The sequence below is a fragment of the Rhipicephalus microplus genome, chromosome 7 (genome assembly GCF_043290135.1).
Source record: "Rhipicephalus microplus isolate Deutch F79 chromosome 7, USDA_Rmic, whole genome shotgun sequence".
NCBI lineage: Eukaryota > Metazoa > Arthropoda > Arachnida > Ixodida > Ixodidae > Rhipicephalus > Rhipicephalus microplus.
In genome coordinates this window covers 138,476,440-138,498,471 of record NC_134706.1, presented here as the reverse complement: position 1 = coordinate 138,498,471, position 22,032 = coordinate 138,476,440, and the positions used below count along the sequence as shown (strand labels likewise).

At 45.1% G+C, this 22,032-nt stretch overlaps 1 protein-coding gene across 1 annotated transcript in view; it reads right to left on the bottom strand.

The window, feature by feature from the left end:
• The window catches only part of LOC119180125 (sodium-coupled monocarboxylate transporter 1-like), a 74,586-nt gene that overhangs the window by 33,031 nt on the left and 19,523 nt on the right, over window positions 1-22,032 (bottom strand). Inside the window, exons 5-10 of the mRNA XM_075869783.1 lie at window positions 18,037-18,104; window positions 17,516-17,673; window positions 16,979-17,119; window positions 10,726-10,855; window positions 2,332-2,420; window positions 628-737 (exon numbers count right to left, since the gene is read on the bottom strand). Of these exons, the coding sequence (XP_075725898.1) occupies window positions 628-737; window positions 2,332-2,420; window positions 10,726-10,855; window positions 16,979-17,119; window positions 17,516-17,673; window positions 18,037-18,104 (696 nt within the window). The remainder of the gene's footprint in view (window positions 1-627; window positions 738-2,331; window positions 2,421-10,725; window positions 10,856-16,978; window positions 17,120-17,515; window positions 17,674-18,036; window positions 18,105-22,032) is intronic.

Here is a 22,032-nt window from a genome sequence, read left to right as displayed (position 1 = left end):
CTTTGGTAATGCAACAAGGCATATTTCTCAGCTAATCAGTTGATAGCACTTCAGAAAAATTGCTCGAGCATTGACCCACTTTAAAGCTGTCCATGCATAGGTGGCCATGTTGAACGAGAAATCTGTATCACTTGTGACACTTTCCCATCTGAAGCAATTACTGAGCTTTGATATCGGACAAGAGAATCTTCCTAAAGGCCGCTACAGTAACTTCGAATGATCGTGAATCTGTCAAGAATTTCATATATAGAGGGTGCTTGAAGAAATGTGCACGATAATAACCGAAAAAAAAAGGGTAAATGTAATACTTCCTGGAAGGCATCATTTTTATTTCCGCGGCAGTGGAGAGATTATAATGACTGAAGAGGACAATGAGAATAGTAATAAATGAAGTTAAAAACTTAGCTTTCACTTTGGGGAAACAGGTGAAGATGTCAAAGGGGGGAATTGAAGACCTTTCTGAAAAGAGCCTTTCCTTAGCTCTCAGTTTTGATTTTGCAATGTGACATTCATATCAAGAACTTTCACACAGCTGCTTCACTGAGTGCAGGAAAAAAAGCTCCTTCATATCTGGATGCTTTGCCTGAAAGAATGTTTTCCGTAGATGCACGTGAAGAAGTGCCTTACCTGTGCAACGTGTGATGCAGAGAACGTGCTGGTTAGCATTCTTCAATCGAGGAGAGATGACGTCCACGTACAGAATAGCTGCTTGTGAATTAATCATAGACGACGTCGTACTGAAAAGTAAAAAAGAAAGACTCGTATTTCACGAGTAGTTTAGGCGGCTCTTACATGAAGGAATAAAAATCCGGCTATTGCTTTATTGACCGCGGAGCGCTAAAGAGTTCTCGGTAGCCGGAAGGCACACTTTCATTTGGCGAAACAAAAGAAAAATTATTCTGTTCATTGCACATTCGTCGTCCTATTCCTGATCGCCTATTTTTCGAGGCACAACGTGGTATAGCAAAACCCTTGATTCTGTTTTTAAGGTAGTTAAGAACGAGCACTTGCAACTTATTTAGACGTCAATGTCTGCTTGTTGTACGGGGAAACCAACGCCAAGCAGCTGTGCTAATTTTGTGACAAATGGAAGCATAAGTCTGTTGTCATAAATGTTTGCATGCGTCACTTCGACTGCTGTGGACTCATCAGTCAATACCTGGAACGTTTGTCAACGTTCAATTTCGTCTCCACTAATTTTCAGGTATTGCCAAGGCAGGCAGGTGCTCACTGCAGATTCACGCAGCCGACCGCAATAAATAAAGAAATAAAGAGTTTAGATTCGGATAAGGGAAGTGGTATAACGTGATCGGCCTTCAGTTTTTAGCACGCACGCTGGCATCACCCATATTGCGCGCTAAACGCCTTCCAAAATGTGAAGTACAAAAGCACTTTCTCGAGAGCGTCCAACCGAGCTGATATTCTGGTGCGACGAGTTATTGCGCAATAGGCGCAAAATAACATCGTGTGTCTTTACACAATTTCCGAAACCTGTGAGCATCGCATTCAACCTTGCATCGCTCGTAGTACAGGTGAATAATAAAATAATATACACTTATGCCTGGTCATCTATGGTGCCCCGCTACCCCCCACCTCAACTGAACGGTACAGACATTCAGGCGATATATTCAATATCAAGATTCTAGAGTAAAGGCTGCACCTGATATCTGACATGAAAACAAACTCCAAAATATAAAACCTCCCTAAGTGTTAGCTAAACTTATGTACAATAATGATAATATGTGGATTTATTATTGGTAAACTATATGCTCTTAAAACGTGTGTGATACCCCTAATTACAGAGCTTAAATTGCACAAATTACGTTAAAGATGAAAATTTCCTCTTAAGTCTTACGCGTGTACGTAAAGAACGTTGAACTTTACTCGTCAAACTGGTGACGTGTTCGCTACACACGCTCTAGTCTCGTGTGACACTCTGCTTTCTTTCCCACTCTTTTGCCCTCTCAACGCTCTGCTTTCTTTCTCACTCTTTCGCCCTCTCCACACTGTGTTCGCTTTCATGTTTCGGTGTTCATTTCCTTAGTTACGGCAGACGAGGCACGCTGATTCTGAACACCAGAACAGGCTGTTAAAAGTCACGTTCTTCGATGAAGATGGTAGAGACTTTCGAAGAGACGACTCGCGTTCATAAGGCGAGTGCTTTACTAGTTGGTTTTAAGCCATAGAAGGCGGCGCAGCTTGCTGCTTGCTGCGGCTGCTGCTGCTCCTGCCACCGCCGCCGACTCGGTCATTGAATTGGGCATAAACAATTTTTTTCCTCCGCAAGCCTTAAGAACTACCCAAGATTTTAGAAATTGTGCTGGTCCTTGCCTTGTTGCAGCACAGACGACACTAGCCAGAAACAGTCCAACGAATCCAGGCACTTGCACTAAACGGGTGTTGATGTAGTACGGCAAGACCTGGAAGCATACTCAAAGAGAGAAGCAATAAAGAAGGTTCTATTGTCTATTATACTTTTTCTGCCATCAATAGAGTGCAGCTGTGTTCCCAAGAACTGAAACTTGTTTTCAGTAACCCTTCTTACTGTAGAGTGATTACAAATTATAAGAAAGGCAGATCCACTGCGAATATCTTACATTTGGCTATTAAGTACTTGTTTATATAAAGTGCCATGGTGAGAATAGAGAACAAACCTAAGACAAAAAAGTTAACCAAGCTCAGCCTTGTAGGCCACCCTGTACTGCGGAAGTAGAGGGTGGTAATTACGTGAACATGACTTAGATTACTTATCCTTAAGGAAATATCTAAAAACAAGTACTAAGCCTGAAATCAACTTGAATTCGTTAAAGTTTTAGTTCGTATTATCAACACAAAATTGTTGCGCCTTCTTCTAAGCTTAGTGCTTCCTGGCTGTCATTCTTATTAAAATAGTTACCGTGATGACTATATAAAAGAACACATCGGCGTTGATCACTTTATTGTCGTTGTTGTACATGATACCATGGCCTTACATCAGTGACAGAAAGGAAAGAATTGAGCAGATCGAACATGAGGGTTGTATCCTGGCAAAAGTTGACGACTTAGCAGATACTTCTAATTGCTTCTTTCAGTTTGTTTTCACAATAGACCAGGGCGATAAGATAGGGGCATCCATCAGCAAAAGTGCAACAACCGCAATGAAACCTGTTATCAACGGCGAAGGTGTTCTTCAGTTACTGCTTGAGCTAGATGCGAAGAAAGGAAGTGGTCTGGATAACTTACTGTCATGGACTGCAATTTTCGCGACCCGGCGTCACGGCAATTAACGGGCGCCGTACAACCCCACTGACCGGCGGGAACGGCGGGCGCAAGAAAGAGAGCCGGGAAGTGCAGAATGGGGTGTTCTTCTTCGAACGTCGCCGGCGACGTTTGATCCTTTGTACCTACGGCGGCGTCTGCAGGGTCGTGAAAGACCACGATGTACCCCGAACAAGGTTTAGACTACGGGACGCACCGGCTGAGAGCCAAACAGTCTGACTGTTCTCACGGAAAAACTTCTGGTGGCCAAGCCGTATGACAGCACCCCAACAGGTTGTCACTCTCGCTAGTTGAGGGTACTCTCCTAATTAAAAAGGGGTGGGGTCAATATATTTTTGGACGGAGTTTCCAACAATGAAACGCGCATAATTGCACCAATGTAGAGGTCTCTTTTCCTCAAGGAAAAGAGCGAGGGAACACGAGGGGGATTTAAGCGCAGGATTTTGCCCTGCTAGGCAGGCTAGTCGCTTATCAACATGGTTTAGAAAGAGATCAACAAGTATCTCTTCTAGAAGTTTTTAGCGTGGCTCTGTATCGGCTGGCCACCTAAACTTAGCCGTTCGTCTAGTTGTGACGTGATATTAACGTCTGCAACGTAGACATCGGGACTTCGCCTCGAGTTAGCTCAACCTGCCCGAGTTCACCTGCAAGCATTAGCCACCCGGAGTCACCAGCGTTGCGACATCGCCGACATCGCAGTCGTGCCCGAACTCTCTTCGACTTCTCGCATCCGACGATCGTCGGGGACGCAACGCTGCTCGTCATCACACGTATGCCTTCATCTGTTTATATCTTCGAACTTTCTCCTCCGTAGTTCTATTGTTGTTAGTTTGTGTAGTTTGTAATAGTTCTCTCTTGTAAGCTGATTTATTGTTTTTATGTATTTTTAGTTGTATCAAGTGTTGCTGTATTTTGTTAGTTGTAGTGAAGTGTTGCACTAGATTTCGTGTGCTGAAATATCACTATAGTAAAGTTTGTTTTGTTTTCTCACGTCTCTGATCTCTTCACTGTCTCGACTTGCGTACGGAACGAACTAACCTGCTGTCATTCCCGTCGCCGACTTCGCGCTGGCGACGCTAGAGTGGCAGCTTGTAACACCTGCCAACAAAGTTTCTCAAGAGATACGCAGAATGGGTCTCGTTTTATTTAGAAATAACATTTGTGAAATCGGTTGAGACGCGATCACTTCAACAAGAAAGGCGCAATGCAGTTGTAATTCCGATTTTTAAAAATGATAACCTCTCGTTAGTAAACAATTACCGGCCCGTATCCTTGACGTCGGTTTGCTGTTAAGTTCTGAAACATGTATTAGCAAAACATATTCTTTGTTTTCTTGATTCTAACCGGTCACTTTGCTCAAACCAACATGGGTTTCGGCAAAGTCTTTCTAATGTGACACAATTAGCTGAAACGCTCCATGATTTCAATAACAACAGCGATGCCCTTCTGCAGACTGATTTAATTTGTGTTGATTTTAGGAAAGCCTTTGATAAAGTCTCTCATCGTAAATTAATTTTCAAGCTTGAAAGATCAGGAATAAGCGAAGAAGTATTAAAATGGATAGAGGCCTATTTATCCGCACGTCAACAGGCTGTAGAAAATAGAAAATTACACTTTAAGACCACTTGCCGTGTACTCGGGCGTTCCCCAAGGATCTGTTTTAGAACCATTTCTTTTTCTGATATTTGTTATTGATGTATGTTCAGTAGTTGAGGCTCCCAATAAAGTGAAACTTTTTGCAGATGACTGCTTGATTTTTTTCCCTTGTTACTTGCGAAGGTGACCAAATTAATCTGAACAAGTGCTTACAGGCATTATATCATTGGTGTATATTATGGGACATGGAATTAAACTATAGCAAGACGACATTTACGCATATTCACTCTAGTGGGCGGGAATGGTCATTCATGTATCACATCGGAATTCACCCTTTAAATAATGCAGATTGTTTCAAATAGCTAGGAGTTAGTATTATGCACACATTGAAACGGCACTCGCATATCTCGCATATCCATAACGTCTGTTCTAAGGCAAACAATAAACTGTATTTCCTAAAAAAAACTGGAACATGCCCCACAAGATGTAAAACTAACTGCTGACAAAACATTCATACGTCCTGTCTTAGAGTACGCTAGTATTGTATGGTCGCCTCACCAGAAGGTGTTGTGAACAAAAATTGAAAGAATACAAAAATTAGCAGTCGGTTTCATATGCGGTAGATACCGACGCACACACTCAGTCACAGCTTTGTTAAAGTCCTGTGAGCTTGAGTCTTTAGAATATCACAGGCGAAAACATCACCTCAAATTTCTTTTTAAAATTATAAGCGGGCAAACAAAGATAAATAAGGATTTATATAATCAGCCCCTGGAAAGCGATGTGATCGTCTTGATAATAGTAGAGCAATTCAACCTTATTTCACACGCACGAATGCTTTCCGCCACTCCTTTTTCCCAGACACAATAGATATGTGGAATAGTTTACCCAATGCGGTTGTGCAACCAACAACATTAGTGTATTTTGAAAATGCATAGGACGGTTTTTTTTGTAGCGATGCGTGCGAAATTCTGTTCTCAGCATGTATTCGTTGATCTTTGTTTGTGTAGTCACTGTTGTTTGTTTCTTACTTTTTAAATTGTTGGTTATTCGTTTCGTATTTATATGTGCTTTCAATTTTTCTTTTTTTCGCGAACGTTATGTATTTTGTGACACCCTCCCTGTAATGACCCTAAGCACGGGGTTGACAGTATGAAATAAATAAAATAATAAATAACACACATATGCACGGAATGTGCTCTAAAAGTAAAAAAAGTGAGACATGTGAGACATTTTGCACCGTTCGCGCTTCCTTCAACTACCACATGACTCTAGGAGATATTAACACCTATATTAAAATAGAACGGATAATAATATGGGCCAAGCATCATCTTGCGTACTCAGGGTGCTCACGCCACTAAATTTCGTTGATCAACAGCACTGCTCTTAAGCCAAGTAATTTGTATCAGTTTCAAGCGCTGTTGCCAGTATGAATTTACCTGCTCTTGATCACCGGTTGCATCAATTACCATTGAAGTTAACTAAGCTGATATACAGCAGTGCTCTCCAATGATACAGTGTGTGTTCGGCACCATCGTTGTATCATCGCAGCAAACAGCTGATGCATAGCCGATGCTTATAAGAGTCTTGTAGTGCTCCAATCGTTACTGCACGACAACAAGGGCCCGTAATGTTTACGCTACATGCGAATGATACTACACAATGCCTATTTGATACAGAAATGTAGTTTTATGCATATCATACCACGTCATGATTAGCTGCCAAATACGTTTCCATTTTTCAGGCAGAAGTGATTGAGAAGCTGTCTAACATACAGTTACGATTTCACAGCATTTACCTAACCTTCGACATTCATGAACACAAATGTAACTTTATATTCACGAAAAAAAGTGATCAGTGAAATTACCCACACTAGTGGTAGTGAGACAGTTCACTCCCTAAGCGCACTAAAATCAAATAATTAGGAGTAGCCATGGATTGCGACATGTAGTGGTCAGCTGAAATATGCATGGAGAGTTTGAGGCTTGGGAATTCCTCGAGCATGCTCGCTACACCCTTGTAACGAGCTCTTGAAACAAAACAATGGGGCAGTTCATGAAGAACTTACGTGCAAAAGAAGCGGTTGCTTCCGAAAGCGCGTTCAAAAATGCACATATTTATTGAAATAAGTGGGTTTATATAGAAGCAATAGTAAATTTAAAGATCGCGTAATAGAACTCGTTAATTTTGCAAGAAATGATCGAATAAAACCAGAGCAGCAATGAAATAATCGACATGTTTCTGTTAACTTTCATGCACATTGTAAATTTACAGAGATGGCCTCCACGATTATGACGAATCAAATCTCCTATCGAGCTCTTTCACGCGGACACAGAACGTGACTAATGAAATTCTCAACCTAACAGCTTTTACAATTGCACATGTATTTTACTGCTTTTACAATTTACTGCTGTACTCAATCGAAATTGAAGAGTTCATCACACATTTGAAGAAACTGCGAATTATTAACATTCCCTTTAGAGGTATCCTTCTCAGTTAGCCCATTGACAACGAGGGTGTTTTGAGGGCTGCATTTTGTCGTTCTGTATTTAATGCACTTTTTGTTCCCTGGATGTGATCGTGCATACGGCGTACTTAAAACTCTTTGTGTTGAAGAGAGAGATAAAGTGGGAGAGAAGAAAAGACAGGGAGGTTAAACCGTCCAGTATAGACAGTTGTTCGCTACCCTACACGGGGGAGCATAATCAGGGAGATTGAAGAGGGAGATTAAAAAGTAGGAAAAGAGAGATAGAGAGAAAAGATGATGCATAATGCACTACACACACAATCACGTGGTCAGTCAGTCAGTCAGTCACAGACGATCACTCCGGCGTGATACTTGATATCACTGTCTCAGTCACTTGTTCACGTCTGTCTTAAATGCGGAGCATTTCTTAGTCGAACGAAGTCATGGATCCGGCTTCGGCAGCACCGTCCATGCCCACTGTGCATGCTCACTTCTCGCGCCTCGTGCCAACTGGTGCCCCCCCCCTCTAACCTCGCAAAAGCCGACGCAGGCAGCGTCTGCCAGTAAATTTCCGATTACAGTAAAAACCTTGCTTCTCTAAAAATCCGACTGCTCACGCTGCATGATTGTTCACTGGCTACCCCGTACATGGTGTCACAGGTCCCGTTAATTAGGGAGGCGATCTCAGGGCTAATTCGCAGGGCCGAAGTATCTGACCCCGAACTGCGCTACGAAAGCGCGGACAATTTAGACGTGGTCCTATTTGGCGCGCCAGCGGACGCTGGCTGTGGTCCAAAAAACAAGTCAAAGCCGAAAGTTGATGAACAAAACAAAATTTTGCTCTCAAGCATGACCGATCAAACGGTACACAACATGCACACTCGGATAGTTTAGTACAATATTTCACCAACCAAACATTGGACTACCCAATACTATCAGCTACACTCGAAACAACGGACACAAACAACAATACGGGCTACAAAGCAAACCCGTGCATCAAACGACAAAGACACTTAAAGTCTAAAGAGCTTGAAAACTTATTCAGTTCAAAGTCCTCGGAACAAAGTTTTAAGGTTGCTTTTCCAAGAGTAACTCACACAAAGACCAGTGCCGTTGTCGATCCTCGGCCCCCGAAGTTTCTCTTCCAAGAAACCTCGCGTCTTCCTTTGGCCGCTCTCCAAGCCCCAAACGTTTTCGCCGGTAACATGTCGGCTTCCCAGGCGCAGCTGCTGCAACGCGTCTTCGCTCGCTGGCGGTAGACACACTCTTCGGCTTGTAACACAAGCCTTCACCTCTCAGGTGGAAACTCTCTTCATCACCTGCTTTGTCACTGAGCAAAAAAGCCTTCACCGACACGGTGGAATGACCCTATAGGTCCACTTGCGCAAAACTTCCTTCATCTCATACCTACGCACACTGGCGTAAACTGGCTTCACCTCCTGATCTCTCTTCTCCACTGCTCTCTTAAACACCTTTCGCACTAGATTCTAGAAAATTCTTATCGTTTCGTCGGCGCCATGCCAAGGCTGGAGAAAGGGCAAGACATTTCGAGGGCCGTCCGCGACATCTGACACTACTCTGCATCACCACGCACCCTTCCTTCTAGAGTTTTCCAGGGCTTGCTAAGCGGCTGATGTGAGGAGGTTGGTCGGCGAAACTACGCTTTCAAGGGGGAGAGACGGCGCACCGGGAGAGTCTTTGGGTGCTTCTTTTTCTTTTTAGCGCTGACGTTGAGGCATCTCTCTGGCGCTTGGTATCATCAGTTTCGTGAGCATTCGGCGGCGCGCTCATTTATGAGCGCTTGTTTGTGACACAAGAATAGGCACAACATCGCGTGTTGGTAATTCAGTCAAGCATTTATTCACTTGGCTTTCACTTGACTTAACGCTCTGCTTGTCTCGAGTAGATGCGATGAAAGCAGCAGTGCCTTCAACTTGTAGCGCGACCTAGCCCATCATCAGCTTCCCATAAATCGTTTAAAGAAGCACTTCCCCTTCATTCAATAAATAGCAATAGTAAAGACGAAATAAAAAATAAGCGTTCCCAAACCATACCCAGCTACGCATCATTCACGCGATACCACCATCACTCGAGTTCCCCCACTGGGAAGATGCGGAGGGGGCTTTTTTCTCAAAAACCTCAGGATTCCTTTAGTTGCTTTCAGCTGCAATGTTCTCTGTCGACAGGAGGCAAGAATTGATTAAACAGATATTTTACTGTTGTCAACATGCGCTATAACAGACTCCAGAAACTGTCTCTGAACATTTTAGACAGGAGAGCCAGACAGGGTGGGGAGTAGTATCTCCTTCTAATGACAAGCACTGCAGAGTGCATTGTTGCATTGTGGGCCATTCCAATGTAAAAGTAATAAGATTTCGTTAATGCCACATCTGACCGAAAACCAGGAGCAGTGTCGCCGGTCTTAGGTAAAATTAGGTTGGCATATAAAAATGCACAAAAATGCACAGGTGATGTCAACGATTGGTCAGGTTGGTCTGGTTCTTTGTGCCCATGGAGAGAGCTTGATCTCCTGTGCAAGCCCTAGATGATTTATGGCAGCGTCAGACCTTGAAATTGGTGTGGTATAATTTTGTGTTCCTTAAAAAGCTTCCTGAGCAGCTTTAGCGGTTTGTGAGTTTCCTATGACGCCACACTGATTTGGAAGCCATTTAAACTTCACGTAATGACATTTCTGATATGATGTATGGTGGCACCGATTTCCAAGTATAAGCTGTTTATGTGGCCCACTACGCAGTGAATATAGTACAGATTGTAGGACGGCTGCGAAATCACTGAGTAGTGACTATTGTTGTGTTTGTACAAGACTGACCTAATGAACTAGTTCCGCAGCTGTTTTCGTATGTGGGGTGGCCCGTGCTAAAACATATGGTAATACCTTTCGCTAAAACAACCACTGTCACATAAAAACTGGACATCAGTGGAACCATCGGTATATACTTGTATACTCTCCGGATACCACTCATGCAAAAGAAGCAGAGACAACTGCTTCAGCACAGGTGATGACAGCAAAGATTATTTGCGGATTCCTGGCACACTCAGATGCCTTGTACGGAATCCTGTGCTAGCTACTAAGGCAATGGACTCAAACAGATTGAAAGTTATCTTTATATAGTATTGTCTTGTCTAAGAAAAACATCACTGTCGCGCGTAATAAATAAAAAAACAAATGAGTTATGACAGGTGCGAAGGGTTATGCACATTCGTACATGGTTTAGGCGGAACATTCTGATGGCGTCAACGTAGCTTTTGTCTGCATAATTTTTTCTATTACATGATGAGATTGTGTGGTTTTGAGCTTAGAACGCTGAACATGCTTACGTAACTAGCTCATTGTCAGTTTTTAATTATATAATATTCTGAACCGAAATGTCGAGAACACTCACCTGGTCAACACGATTAATTGCACCAGATAATAAAGGATCGCAGCCTCGAAACCATATGGTCAGTGCCACGCCCATTGAAAACAATGATCCATAGGCAGAAATAAAAAATATGGAACTCGTAATTACAGTCCTGAAAAAAATACGTAATATAGGCTGAATGTTTCCAAAATTTGGAAGGCAAACATTGAAAAAGATATAGATACTGCCACCCGTAGATACATTTAATGTGCTGAATGGCGTTGCGCTTCATTCTTATATATTGTCGCTATCTCGCAGCTAGACGCCGGCACATTGCTAAAGTCACGGCTGTGGCGTTACTCGAGGTGCTCCACTACTCTCACGGCTGTCTCCTTGTGCAAGGGAAGCCACAGCCCAATCACCTCCGCATACACCACCAGTCGATATTGGTCCGAGTTTAACACCGGCTGAAAGATGCCGTCTTACGGAGCCGCTCAAACAGTTCAAGGACTGCTTCTCATCGCCATCATGAGCGGGTCAAACACCTCTAAGCTTCGCACCACTACGGAAAACACAGCAACACCAATCTGACAAAACCAATATGGCGTTGCTCAGAAATAACGTGAGGTAATACAGCAGCAAGTCAAAAAGATGCTAGAGGATGATATAATCCAATCATCGAAGAGTCCTTGGGCATCGCCAGTGCTACTCGTGGAAAAGAAAGATGGCAGCTTGCGTTTCTGCATCGACTATCGTAAGCTGAACCACGTTACGAAAAAACACGTTTATCCGTTACCATGAATCGATGCCTCTTTCGACAGGCTACGGTATGCGCGCTACTTCTCGTCAATGGACCTTAAAAGCGGATACTGGCAAATAGAAGTAGATGAGCGTGACTGAGAAAAGACCGCCTTCGTGACGCCAGACGGGCTTTATTAATTCAAAGTCCTCCCTTTCGGTCTATGCTCTGCCAAAGCCACCTTTGACAGAGTACTAGATACCATTTTTTTGGCATGAAATGTAAAACGTGCCTTGTCTACTTCGACGACTTCATTGTATTTTCGGCCACACTTGAAGAACACCTAAAGCAGCTACTGTAAGTCCTTCAAGTCATACGGTCCACTGGACTCACACTAGAACCGGAAAAATGCCACTTCGGCTTCGAAAAACTCCTGTTCCTGCGACACGTGGTCAGTCGTGAAGGTGTGAGGCCTGACCCAGATAAAACTGCAGCCACCGCTAAGATCGCAAGGCCTATTGATAAGAAAGCGGTCAGGCGTTTTCTGGGGCTCTGGGCCTTCTACCGGCGATTTATAGCAGGTTGTGCACACATCGTCTCTCCACTCACCCACCTTACAAGGGAAGACGTTGCGTTTGTATGGGGTGAAGAGCAAGAAGCTTCGTTCAACGAGCTGCCGCAGCTTCTACAAACTCCACACGTCTTCGCTCTCTTCGACGAGGATGCACCAACAGCCTTCCATACAGACGCCAGCAATGTGGGCCTATGTGCTGTTCTTCTCCAATGCCAAGATGGTGTGGAGAGAGTAATTGCCTAAGGCACGCGCCGAGTCCAACTACTTAACAACAGAAAAGGAGTGTCTGGCTGTCGTTTGAGCAGTTTCGAAGTTCCGCCCGTACTTATATGGCCGCACTTTCCAAGTCGTAAGCGACCATCACCATCTTTGTTGGCTGACCAACATGAAAGACCCATCTGGACGTTTCGCACGATAGAGCTTACGGCTCCAAGAGTACGACATGGCCCTAGTTTACAAGTCCAGAAAGCAACACTTAGACGCCGACTGTTTATGAAGGTCACCGATTGAATCACGGGCTACAGAGGATGATTAATTCACAGGTTTTTTAGGAGTTGTTGATGCGGCTATCGTTTCTCGGCCTGAACAAGATGATCGGGAGCTAACTCGCTCATATAATTCTTGAACAGACAAGCTGCCAATACACCAAGAGTGTTTTTGAAGAACTTATTGTCATTATTTTTACGAGACGGAATTCTGTACAAAGGAATTTCTCATCAACAGGTGGAAGCTATCTGCTGGTAGTTCCTGAAGCTCTCCGCAGCGAAATTTTACAAGCCTGCCACGACGAAGCCCCTGCGGGCCACCTCGGTTTCACAAGAACACTGACGCACGTCAAAGAAAATGTTACTGGCCAAAAATCGCAGCACAGGTGAAACATTACGTCCGAACATGCATTGACATCCAGCGGCGAAAGGTACCACCTGTCGAACCCGCTGGGCTATCGCATCCTATGTACGTGCCAGAAACTCTGTTTTCTCGAGTTGGAATGGATGTGCTGGGCCTATTCCTAACATCGGACAGCGGCAACAAATGGGTTATAGTGCAGATGGACTACCTGAACCGATAGGCGGAGGCTAAGGCGATTGCGGGTGGCACTGCAGCTGAAGCAGCCCAGTTCTTCATCAAGAACATTGTCCTAAGACATGGTGCTCCAGCTGTCGTCATAACAGACGAAGGTGCCGGGTTTACAGCTGAGCTTTTGCGCACTGTGCTTACGCTCACTGACACAGCGCATAGGAAGACGACAGCTTACCATCCACAAAAGAATGGGCTTACAGAACGACTTAACAAGACAATCGCTGAAATACGTTGGAGATACGTCGACGTGGTACACAAGAATAGGAACCCAATATTGCCGTACATGACATTCGCGTGCAATACGGCGCGCCAGGAAACAACGGAAATGACGCCGTTCGCACCAATTCACAGCAGAGACTTTACTACAATGCTTGACGTCATGCTACCTTATGATTGTAATGATTTAGAGACATATTCCACAGACTTCACTGAGCGCACGTAGGAAGCAAAGCAGCTTGCCCGCGTCAGAATAATGAACCAGCAGCAACATGACGCCCAACGGAACAACCTTCGCCATCGATTCGTCATTTATCAACCAGGAGATAGAGTCTGGGTTTGGTTTCCTGTATTACCACGAGGCCTCTCAGAGAAACTCCTACGCCGATACTTTGAACCCTACAAGTTTTTGCCCCGTCTTAGCGACGTGACGTACGAAGTCGTGCCGAAGCCACCTCCTGTTCAAAACGTCGCCAGAATCTACCTCAGACAGTGCACGTGGTCCGCATGAAACTTTACCACTCTGAGTGATGTGAGCACCTGCTAACCGCATCTCTATCTGGTAAGCATCGGTACGACGCTCACTCTGGTGGGAGGGTAATGCCGCATGCATAGCTGTGTCTAGCTGCGAGATAGGGACGACAACGAAGATCGCGCATTTGCTCCAGAGGCACCGCGCAGGTCAGTGAAGAAGACGACAATGTTAGCAGCCTTCTTTTGAGAGCGGCTCTACGAGCTCCACTGTGCGTGTTCTCAAATAAATCCTCTGTGTCTTATAACCCGCACCAATATTACAGATATATAAAAGATCAATGACCGTTTCATTTGCAGATAACGAAGCGTATGCGTAAAGTTGTCTTTCTATTAGCGGAAATTTTTTCAGGTATTTTCGCGCAGTAGATTCTTCACTCGAGCGTTGCGTTATATGAAAATATACATGAATATTCATGGAAGTATATGTCTAATATCTGCGTCTCTTGTGTTTTCTATTTACAAGAGAGCTAACTTTATTATAACGCTATATACTGTGCTCTGGGCCTGCATTGTTTTTGTTGGGAGACAATAGCACCTTGGGTACAATGCAGTATTGCATGCAGTGACCCATGCAAGCTTGAATCCAACTTGTCCACCTGAAATCTCAGACACGTCTCACATAACATCAGCGGAGGCATCACAATAGGTATTATCAAGCTACCGCAGTCTGCCGTAGCACTACCAGCTACATTACTTTCAGAACATATCAGTATATCAGCACTATCAGAGCTATCAAATCCCCGTCAAAAGGAGCTTCCTTGTAAAACTTCCTGTGAAGTCCCCTTTACTTGCCTGAGCTTCACTACTTATTGTTTTCACATGCTTACTTCGAACAAGCCATTCGGTTAATTAGAAGGGTATTGTTGAACTCTCTGTTGGCTCACATATTTGTCGCTTTTTATATGACAAAAAGATATTTATGGCGAGAACGCCAACACTTTCTTCTTTCTTTTGACAGCAACTGTCTCTATGAAGCGACACTGGCGAGCCATAAACGCTACCGCAGCACGCCATTACTAGATGCGAGGCCTTTTTGGCGTACAGCAGGTACTTTGTCTGTCTGTGTGTCTGTCTGTCTGTCTGTTCGTCCGTCCGTCTGTCTGTTCGTCTGTCTGTCTGTCCGTCTATCTGTCTATCTATCTATCTATCTATCTATCTATCTATCTATCTATCTATCTATCTATCTATTTTTTTATCTAGCCGCTAACGCCAGAGTGCTCTCAAGACCACCCCCTTAACTTGGGGTAAGCCAAAATTAGCATGGGATGGTAGGATGTTTGACGAAAGGCTAGACAGACTATAGTATAGTATAGACAGGCAATAGTATGTCTTTCCTTTCTTGTCCTCGTTCGTGTCGCGCTATAATTTGTCCAGGATGAGTACAATTACACCACAAGAAAGTAAATATGCCCGTGAAGGCTCGTCTACTTTACCTTTGTAGTGCTTGTAGTCGAACTAGTTGGTATGTGCTTAAGTGAAAATCATGGCGCAAATACTGAAGTCTCTGACACAGAAATGCAAACACGGACAAGGGCACACTTGCAAGTAACTCTTATTCTTTCAACAGCTCTGCTTTACAAACTTTAATCATGCGCGAAAGACCAAGTACAGTAATATATCACAATCTCTAGCACCACCACCCTATCAAACCTTATCAACCACATGATAGTAATCATTAGGTCCAATGATCATGGAGAGAACGATGACCCAACAAAAACCTTAGTTCTGTAACCATGGTTCTCAGCGATCTTCCGAAGCACTTTATATTTACTCTTTCGCAAAATATATTCGCTGCCCAGCAATGGTTCACATATGCACTCCATGCAGTGATACGGCAAGTGAGAAGGCAAAGCGTCCTTTGCTAAGAGGTCATTAGAAAACCTTGTCCATGCTTGTTCGTGACTGCGTCAGGGTCCAAATATTCGCGCAACCAGCGCTACTTAAAGATCCATCTTTCTAAGGGTGGTGCACTTTAGAAGCCTGGGCTGCCATACGCTGCCGCAACCAGCCATCATACACTGCCTTCGTCGCCTCATGTCGCTTGGCGTCACGTGGGCGAAACTATTGTACAGCCATAAGACATGGAAAGAATACAACTACCCGCTTGTAGCATGAAGCTAGAAGAAAGTCTATATCGATTGCTCAGAAAAAAAAGCTTCTTTTGTCAAAACATTTGTCCTACTCCGGGGTTCGAACCCAAGACCAACGCCTTTCCGGAGTGGTGGCTCTTCTAATTGAGCTAAGCAGGAAGCTAGCCATTGGCAGCGTCAGTATGCCAGCCATTATTTGCAGCGCCATTGGCAGAAAAAGAAAAAGGAAATTGAGCTTGATGAGGAATACGAGGTGGAATGAAATAAACACAGGAGGGCATTGTACAGCATGGCATAGCCTTGTGTGATACAGAAGAATAATGGGGGAAAAAGTGTCAGAGTGAGGATCCGAGATGTGATGCTGAGAAAGGCGGCAGTGCAAAACCGCATGTCATAACCGCATAGCACAGGGTTGGAAAGCAAAGGGGTGGTTAGGAAAGATGGAAACGTGGACCTGATAAAGAGCATAGTATTATGGTGTATAATAGTGTAGCATGGCAAGAGGATGAAAAAGGGAACTTGAAGTGAGATGGAGAGATGTGGAGGTGAGGAAGAGGCAATTCAGAATTGTAGAAGCTGCCACTGTGACAGAAAGCAAACGTTTAGTTTCCCGCCGTAGACGCCAAGCAGACTGAAATTTTGGAACGCGAGCGTACGTCTTCTTATTCGTGAAAGCAAGCGTCGCTGATAGAGAATTAAGTGTCCTCCGTACGCGCTTACCTCAGCTTTCATATAACTCTGGAATACATGTCTCTAGCGCATGTCCCAGCGACTTGGTTTCCGGCGTACGCGGTGTCTTCCTATGTATATATGTGGTTCTCCAGGATCTCACTGCATAAACTATCAGTGAGGCTTCACCCATTTGTTTCCTGTTCGTTTCATTTCACTCATTTGTTGTCTCACTCACCACGTTCACACCTTCTCGTTCTTCCTCTCTGCGTGCCGTTTATTTCAACCTAAGTATCCCAACTTCCTTAAGGTATAAATAAATCAAGTCGTTTTTGTAAGTCTGTCCAGCAGCTTAACGTAACTTACGGGCATTTAGAGGGCAGGATATCTTACCTTTGGGCGTATTTGAGTGTCCTGGATGCTATCATTCTTTGCGCAACAACTTGGTCAAAGCACAGGCGGTATATTCCTGGGGCGACTCCACCGAAGAGGCAACTCCATACGTTTTCATCGCTGGTAAGATCCAAGTTGAATCTATTAGGGCGAAAAAATGTTTGGTGTTGAGACTGCCTGCGTCAGAGGCCGTATTTAGGACTCCATGAAGATATGGCATCCAATCCTGCGATTGACGCAAAACACAGCAATTGCTGTTTTTTTATGACTTCACTAAAACCTCATACGTCACCAGGCCTTTTTTGCCTACAAGACAACTCTGTTTACCCTTAAGGAAGTTCGCCGCACGATTTATTTTAGTTGGTGAGGTGAAATTACACATTGAGTGCTTCACATTGAAGTGTGCAAGTGGTCACTCACTTTGACGACAAAGAAAATTTAGTTAAGCCCAGTTCGTGATGCCTGGAATGTGCACTGCAGAAAAAAATTGACGTTTACTAGTATAGAAGACGATGTTTTACTGTCCAACGCACTTACCTTGCAATGTATTTGGAGATGTCCAGGTCATTAGGTGGATGCACCACGGAGATCGGTGACACAAAGTCGTATATAACTTTAGCGACGATGGTAGCGGGGGCACAAAGTATTACAAAGAACTGGACACAGTCAGTCCAAACCACTCCTCGTAGTCCACCCTTGAAATAAAATTGTCATGTAGCGGCAAATAGTATTCTCCGTTTACTCTTAGTGGGCAATGGTCTCTCAGTGGCTCTACCTTGAAACTCATACGAATCGTGCAACAAAAGTTCTTCATTCTGAGCTACGTGCCAACGTTTTCTATAGTATAAAAGGATGCAAGCTTGACGTGCACTGAAATCACGAAACGAAAATTGCCAATTTCATTACGATCTGACGTCATAGTTTTTGTTACTATTAAAGTAGCGTGAGCTTGCATTAAATGAGGATAGCAAAAGCAAAGTGCCTATTTCAATACTTCTGCAAGTCTTTTTCATAGAGTTAGAATATATTTTTCAAAAAGAAGTACGCATTATTCTTACCAGTGCTGTGTAGACAGTTCCTGATAATCCAATTCCTATGTTGCACCACAGGAGAGGCGTATGAAACACTGGAATTCCGTTGTAATACAACTCAGCATGCAAAAACATGTTAAGCAAAATGACACTTAAAATCTCCATCGTAAAACAAAATAACGTCCATAATTTGACGAATGCTATCTCTCACAAAATCTTGTTTACAGCACCAATGTGTCTACTATGGACCGCATTGAACATAGTTTTGTGCATGCGCGTGGGTGTGGCAAGGGAAGGGAGGGGGCACCCCTTAGTGACCTTCGGGGGTGGCGCATAGTGAGCCTCATAAATTGACATATAGGGAGTGCGGCGCGGCTACTCAGGGAGGAAGGGGGGGGGGGGGCGGGCAGCCCTATTCATTCCCATAATAGGGAGGAGGGTGGTGCGATGAACCTTGTTCTGCATTATTAAAGGAGAACACTGCACATACGTATAAACGTGATTTGCCATAATAATAAATTTCATATCATATTTAAAATGATGTCAGTGAAATTCGGAGCCCACCTTGTAGTCTAGCGTATCAATAGGCAGAAAGTCCAGCTGCTTGCGGCGTCAACACCCACACTGCAAAGTCTGGGATAATCTAAAGTGGATATTTTGGTGAAGTGAATTCGAAGTGTACTTTTTGCTGCCGTCACCGGTATCGTCCACGTCGACTGACTTCAAGGAAGGAAACGGCGGATAAACGCCGGCGAAAACGATGCATGTAGTTCAACCTTTGCGATGCCACGCGTGTCGTACGAACCCGTGCGGGAGAACTCCGATAGAATGCTAGTGGCGCTGAGTAAGATGGACTCACATACATGCCCAGACACAGCAATAACATGCTGCTGCGCGTTCAAGAAACACTGCAGCTCAACGCACATTCGGCCATGTTCACTGCATTTGATATAGTTACTTAATCTCCTAGCCTTACTTCGAATAATAGTCTGATGGGTTGCTATCGGATCTATTGCTTTCGTCTTGTGCCAAAACTAACTTCTTTAAAGCCTGCCCCTAGGCACAATAATAAGCGATAACGAAAATAAACATGCGAATTCCTCTTCATGTAGAAATTTCAGCTCCAAGCAGTTTCACTCTTTTATCGTGTTCCTTCTCCACAACATAAATAAAACTAAATGCTGTCAACAGAAGTATTTTGTCGTCCCCGAACGTAAGAAACATTTGTCAACGTGTGTTCCGTATCTCATTCCGCCCACAGTTGTTGCCCAATACTCCTTCTAGAACCTTCGCTCTTGCAAGTTAGCTTGAAAGCAGAGTTTATGGACTGAAGACTTTGATTAAAATGTTCCTGAAAGCTGTAAGCATGCGATTCCTGCTTTCATTTGGGAGTGTGATCAGACAACAATAAAAAGCCCAATATGCACCACGGATGCGATATTTTATTCTAAAAAATAGCACTCGTGAATCCGTTGAATAAATCATCGTAAATTTATGAATTCGGTGGCTAGTCACGTGAATTCAACTTAAGGGTATATAGACGCACCTTTACTATGCTATAAATCACGCAATAACATCTGCATCGTTGTCCTGTTGTGTTGTTTCAAGACCCGCAAAGTGCGCCTATAAAGTCACAAATTTGTCGCGAAGGTGAAGCAATGAACGCAATAGACACATATTGGAATGCCACGCGTAGAATGACCAGCAGATCGCAACGTGCTCCGCGTTTCTCACGCACAAATGACGCACGAAACGTACTCTACGGTGCAGAGGAACATGAATAGGCATTAGAGTTGTAACATCGCTCTGCCTGAAAAGCGCGCTATTTTCGCAAACCTAGACTGTCCAAAGATTGCAGTGCCCTTTGTTCACCCGGTAACTAAAATATAATCGTTCCGGTAAAAGCCTAACACCAGCCAAGACGTAAAATCCTCGCTACCACGAGATAAGGGCGCACGAGTCAGTGTCGACCCCCTGCTCTTTGCGAGACAAAGTGCGCGTGGGAAATGAGAGTGCAGCCGCTACGTCGTGACAACGTTTCTAGGCACGCTCATTGCGCCATCTCACTGGTAATGTTGAAAACACGATAGCCCCCCCCCCCCCCCCGAGATGCCCGTCAGCAATGGTAAGTGCTAGATACACATAGCCTGCCGTTTTAACGTCGAAGGACGTTATGCTCGGTGGCTTAGTGGTTAACGCCCTGCACTCACGATTCAGAGGACTCAAGTTGGATTGTGTGGCCGGAGTCTTTATCAGTTTTTTTTTCTTTCTTGCATTTTCATATTGCCACAGGCATGGAACGATGTTTAGCCATGCCTATGCGAGTATGTGCCGTGGTGTGAAATAAGAAGAGGACAGTTGGTGTGCTCGTGCTCTAACGTTTGGTTCGGCTCGACGTCCAGTGCTGCTCATGTGAACAGACGTTGTGGTCGTTCTGTGTTCACGTGACATTTTCTGATGGAGGTGCTGGGTAGTGTTGTATGCACTGCAATCAGCAGCAAGGTCCCGACACTCGTCGCGACTTGGAAGAACCAGCTGACCTACGTCGTAGCAGACGACAACTACGCCTACCTCCTGAATTCGGACCATTCCCACAACTCGGCAGTACTATGGCTAGTGCGGGAACGCAAACCCAAGAAACAAAAACGCTGCCTCCTTCATGGTTCTTCAACGTCCCGCGTACTCCGAAGCCGTTCCACGGTGACCCTTACGAGGACGTCGATGACTGGCTTGACGACTACAACCGTTGTGGCAGCGTCAACGAGTGGAACGAGCAGCGAAAGTTTCGGTAAGTCTACTTTTACCTTGAGGACTCTGCGCGCACTTGGTTCGAAAACCATGAAGCCACTATGACAACCTGGCCAGAGTTTTGCAACCAGTTGCGAAATACCTTCCGAAGCTCTGACCGAAAGGAGCAAGCGGAACGGCTCCTCAATTCCCGAAACCAGCGTCCGAACGAGAGTGTTGCCATGTTCGTTGAGGACATGACGCGGCTGTTCAGGCGAGCCGACTCCTCAATGACGGAAGAGAAGAAGGTGCGCCTCCTAATGCGGGGAGTGAAAGAGCAGCTGTTCGCGGGACTAGTGCGGAACCCTCCCAGCACTGTAGATGCTTTCCTTCGCGAAGCCACAACAATGGAGAGAATGCTAAGGCAGCGTTCGTACCAGTATGAGCGTCCTGGCAGTTTTTCGTCAGTGTCGTCGGCCCTACCAACACCTGACGTCACGACTATAAAAGACCTGACGGAGCTCGTGTGCAGTATTGTGCGCGAGGAGCTGCAAAAGCTGCACGTGGTGTCTTCTCCGCCCCATGTTGCTGCTCTAACGGATGTCGTTCGCGAAGAGGTCCGGCAGCTGGTGCACCCCATGACGAACTCTGCGTGCAGCTGAAGTCCAACCCATGACGGCCCCGCGTCCAGCCGAAGCTCCGCTATTAACGTACGCGGAAGCACTACGTTCTCCTGCACCGGCTGTTGGCTATCCGTCCCGTCCGTCCACCCTGCAGACGGCACCGTCGATCTACTCAGGACTACCGCAGTACGGCAACCCACCCCTTACACGGAAATCCAGTGTATGGCGTGCTCCCGACAACCGGCCTCTATGTTATCACTGTGGTGAACCAGGTCACATCTACCGTGAGTGCGCCTACAGGCACATGGGTCTTCCTGGCTTTCGTCCGGATGCTCGTCGACCCAGAGATGGTGAGCGGCCCCGTGCTATCGCCGAACACTTGGCAAGCCAACGATCTTCAACCCTTCCGCGTCGCCAATCCCGCTCACCATCTCCCCGGCGTTCCACGTCACCTGGCCAACAATCAACCTTTGCAGACGTCCTTGCAGGAAGATCGCCTAGATCCACAAGCCCGCGGCGGGGAAACTAAGAACAGCGACCTCTGGGGGTGAGGCCGCTGTTGATCGACCGTTACAAGACCCTCCCCCGATTTGCCTGCCGACATCCGACGACATTCTTTCACCGACGTGTGCCATCGACGACAAACGGGTCTCTGCTCGTATCTCTGTCCTTG